Raw genomic sequence first — 2,724 nt, forward strand, 5'->3', positions numbered from 1 at the left:
AGGTCCCCAGCAAGCGCTGGAACCTGCTGCATTCTCCAGGCTTCAAAAGTTCCCACAATAGCGGGTGAGGGGAGGAGGCATCGCCCGGGGGGGACACCTTTTGTTCGGGCAGAGCTGGCCTCATTCCCTCCCCCCGCAGGGCCAAAAGCACCGGCACAACCAAGCGCGAGGGCAATACGGGCTGAGCACAGCAGGTTTATTCAGTGCCACCCCCAGGGGACATGGCCGCGTCCCAGCGGAGCCCGCGGGCCCATCACCGACGGGAGGTGCGCTCCTCTTCCTCGTTTTCCAGCTCGTAGGCAGGCCGATAGCTCTCCCGGCCCCCGGCATCGGTGTAGCGCAGCGCCGGGTTCTTCTGCGTGTTGGCCGTGCTCCCCAGAGAGGTGTAGCTGTGGAGGGGGGAGGGGGCTGCCAGACTGCACCCACCTGGCTGGGCCGGGCTAGGCTGGGTGGGCAGGGCCAGACACTCACCCCTTGTCGTAGAGGATGCAGTAGGGGACAAAGGGCTTGCGCAGAAATTCCCAGATATCCCGGTAGGTCCAGTCCTGCAAGAGGAATTGGGCAGGAATCGCTGCAGGGGCAGGCAGGCTGCTCCAGCACCCCCAGGGAAGCCAGCCGGGCCCCCCCAGGATCACATGGTGGAGCCAGCTGGCCCTCGGGGCACCCGTCCTTCCCAAACCCAGGAAAAGCCCCCAGTGGGCATGAACAAGCACCAGGTATCAAGAGGCACCCACGGCCACATCATGGAGCAGGAGGCGCTTGGGGGAGAAGGGGAACAGACAGGGAAGCCCTTCGAGATGGGGGGGATTAGTGCTGACTCCAGCCCTGTCACTGGGACCTGCCAGACTCCCTCCCCAGTGACTGGGGACAGCCCTGTCCTCAAAGCAGGGGGGGGTCACGTACCAGCAGGGGGTTCACCCGCATGTATGGAGGCCAGTCAGGGTCTGTCGGGCACATGGGGGTCAGGGTGCGGGAGTAGGGGTCCGTCCGCCGCGTGCCCATCAGGACGGCCTCCAGCTGCGGCTCCCGCTCCCTCAGGCGGGGCCGGGCCCCCCCGCACTGCCTGCGGGGCTGCAGGACATGCTGCTCACCCCCTGGCCCGGCAGGACCCCATGTACCTCTGGACAGTGGCCTGGATGAACTGCTCCATTTCGGGGAAGGGCGACACGAGGCGGATGTAGAGCACCTGCAGCTTCTCCCGCCTGGCTGGGTACCGCCTGGGGAGAGACCGGGCACAGGGCTGGCCTCCAGTGACTGGTGGCAGAGCAGTCCTGTCCCTGCCAGTCGAGCTCCAGGAAGCTGCTTGTTCCCCCAGAAGGGGGCAGGGGAATCCCTGGAACCCTGCTGGGGCCTGTGGGACCACCTTTAGCCCTTCCCCATGGCTGGGTACCTCTCCACAGCGGCATGGACAAGGTGCAGCAGGGCTGTGCAGTCTTTGCCCCCGTTGAAACCCACGCAGAGCTGGGCCAGGCTGTACCGGTCCAAAGCCTCCTCGATGGTTCGCAGAGCTGCTGCCACCTTCTGCCCCAGGGCCGAGCCTGCAGGGGGGACGACGTGGTCGGTGCCCAGGTCACACTGCCTTGGGGCACCTCTTGTCTCCAGAGACACCGTGGAGCTACTGCAGCCCACAGCTTGGGCAGCTACAGGTCTGTGCCACAGGTGAGATGGGGATCCTGCCACAGTGAACTGTGACACCACACCCAAAACTCACACTGTGCTCTCAGAACCTCACACCATTTCCTAACTGGAGTTACGGGTCCCTCTGTGGGACGTAGCCCAGTGCAGCTTTGGCACCAGTGAAGCCTCAGCACCCATCAAGCCCCACAGAACCCCAGAACAGCCATGTTCTGCTCCCAGGCTGGGCTTCCCCCATCCCTGCTGGGTTGCACTGGGGCAGTGCAGCCCTTCAGCACCACATCCTGGTACCTGACTCAGCCAGGCCATAAACCTCGGTGGGTGCTGGCGAGACACAGTCGGTCACCAATGGCACGATAACACCCGGCGGCAGCTTCTCCATCAAGAAGCGATACGCTTCCTCCAGCTCCTGCTCTGACTCCGAGTCCAATGTCAGCTTCACACGGTAGTAGTTGTTCACCCAGTCTGGGTAGGAACCCAAACTGACGCGGCCCCGGAAGGCAGCATCAGTCTGGTCCAGCACCGGTGCCAGGAGGATCTCGTCGGCCGCCACGTAGATGGTGCGGGAGTGGAAGCGGGTCTGGTGGCTGCGGAAAAGGTGGGCGAGCCCATCCAGGGCGCGCTCCAGCAGCGCCGGGATGCCAGGGAAGATGTAGACATTGCGGACACTCACCAGCGGGTACTTGAAGGTGTTGCCCGTGCGCCCATCTGTGCCATAGTTGAGGCGGGAGGACTCAGGGACACGAGCCAACTTCATCTCGGGGCACTGTGCGTCTGTCTTGCCAAAGAACTTGTGCACCAGGGCCACCAGCTCGGGGTGGGGGGTCACCCTCTCCCCGAAGGCCTTGGCCACCGCCTCGAAGGTGACGTCGTCGTGTGTGGGGCCAATGCCCCCCGAGGTCAGCACGTAGGTGAAACGGGAGGCAAAGGTGGCCACTTCACTGGCAATGGCGTCCACCTCGTCAGGCACCACTGACACCCGGGCCACCCGCACGCCCAGAGCGCGCAGCCGCTGGCACATAAAGAAGGAGTTGGTGTCCTGTGTGTGGCCCTGGGGGAACCGGGACACCTGTGATAGGGGGGCACCTC

General features: G+C 64.5%; 1 protein-coding gene across 1 annotated transcript in view; it reads right to left on the reverse strand.

The window, feature by feature from the left end:
- Nucleotides 1-253: 253 nt before the first annotated feature.
- FLAD1 (flavin adenine dinucleotide synthetase 1) overlaps nucleotides 254-2,724 on the reverse strand; it is a 5,516-nt gene continuing 3,045 nt past the window's right edge. Inside the window, exons 2-7 of the mRNA XM_009996282.1 lie at nucleotides 1,927-2,686; nucleotides 1,391-1,538; nucleotides 1,110-1,217; nucleotides 904-1,063; nucleotides 472-545; nucleotides 254-389 (exon numbers count right to left, since the gene is read on the reverse strand). Coding sequence (XP_009994584.1) covers nucleotides 254-389; nucleotides 472-545; nucleotides 904-1,063; nucleotides 1,110-1,217; nucleotides 1,391-1,538; nucleotides 1,927-2,686 — 1,386 coding nt within the window. The remainder of the gene's footprint in view (nucleotides 390-471; nucleotides 546-903; nucleotides 1,064-1,109; nucleotides 1,218-1,390; nucleotides 1,539-1,926; nucleotides 2,687-2,724) is intronic.

The sequence above is a fragment of the Chaetura pelagica genome, unplaced genomic scaffold (genome assembly GCF_000747805.2).
Source record: "Chaetura pelagica isolate M959 unplaced genomic scaffold, ChaPel_1.0 scaffold270, whole genome shotgun sequence".
Taxonomy (NCBI): domain Eukaryota; kingdom Metazoa; phylum Chordata; class Aves; order Apodiformes; family Apodidae; genus Chaetura; species Chaetura pelagica.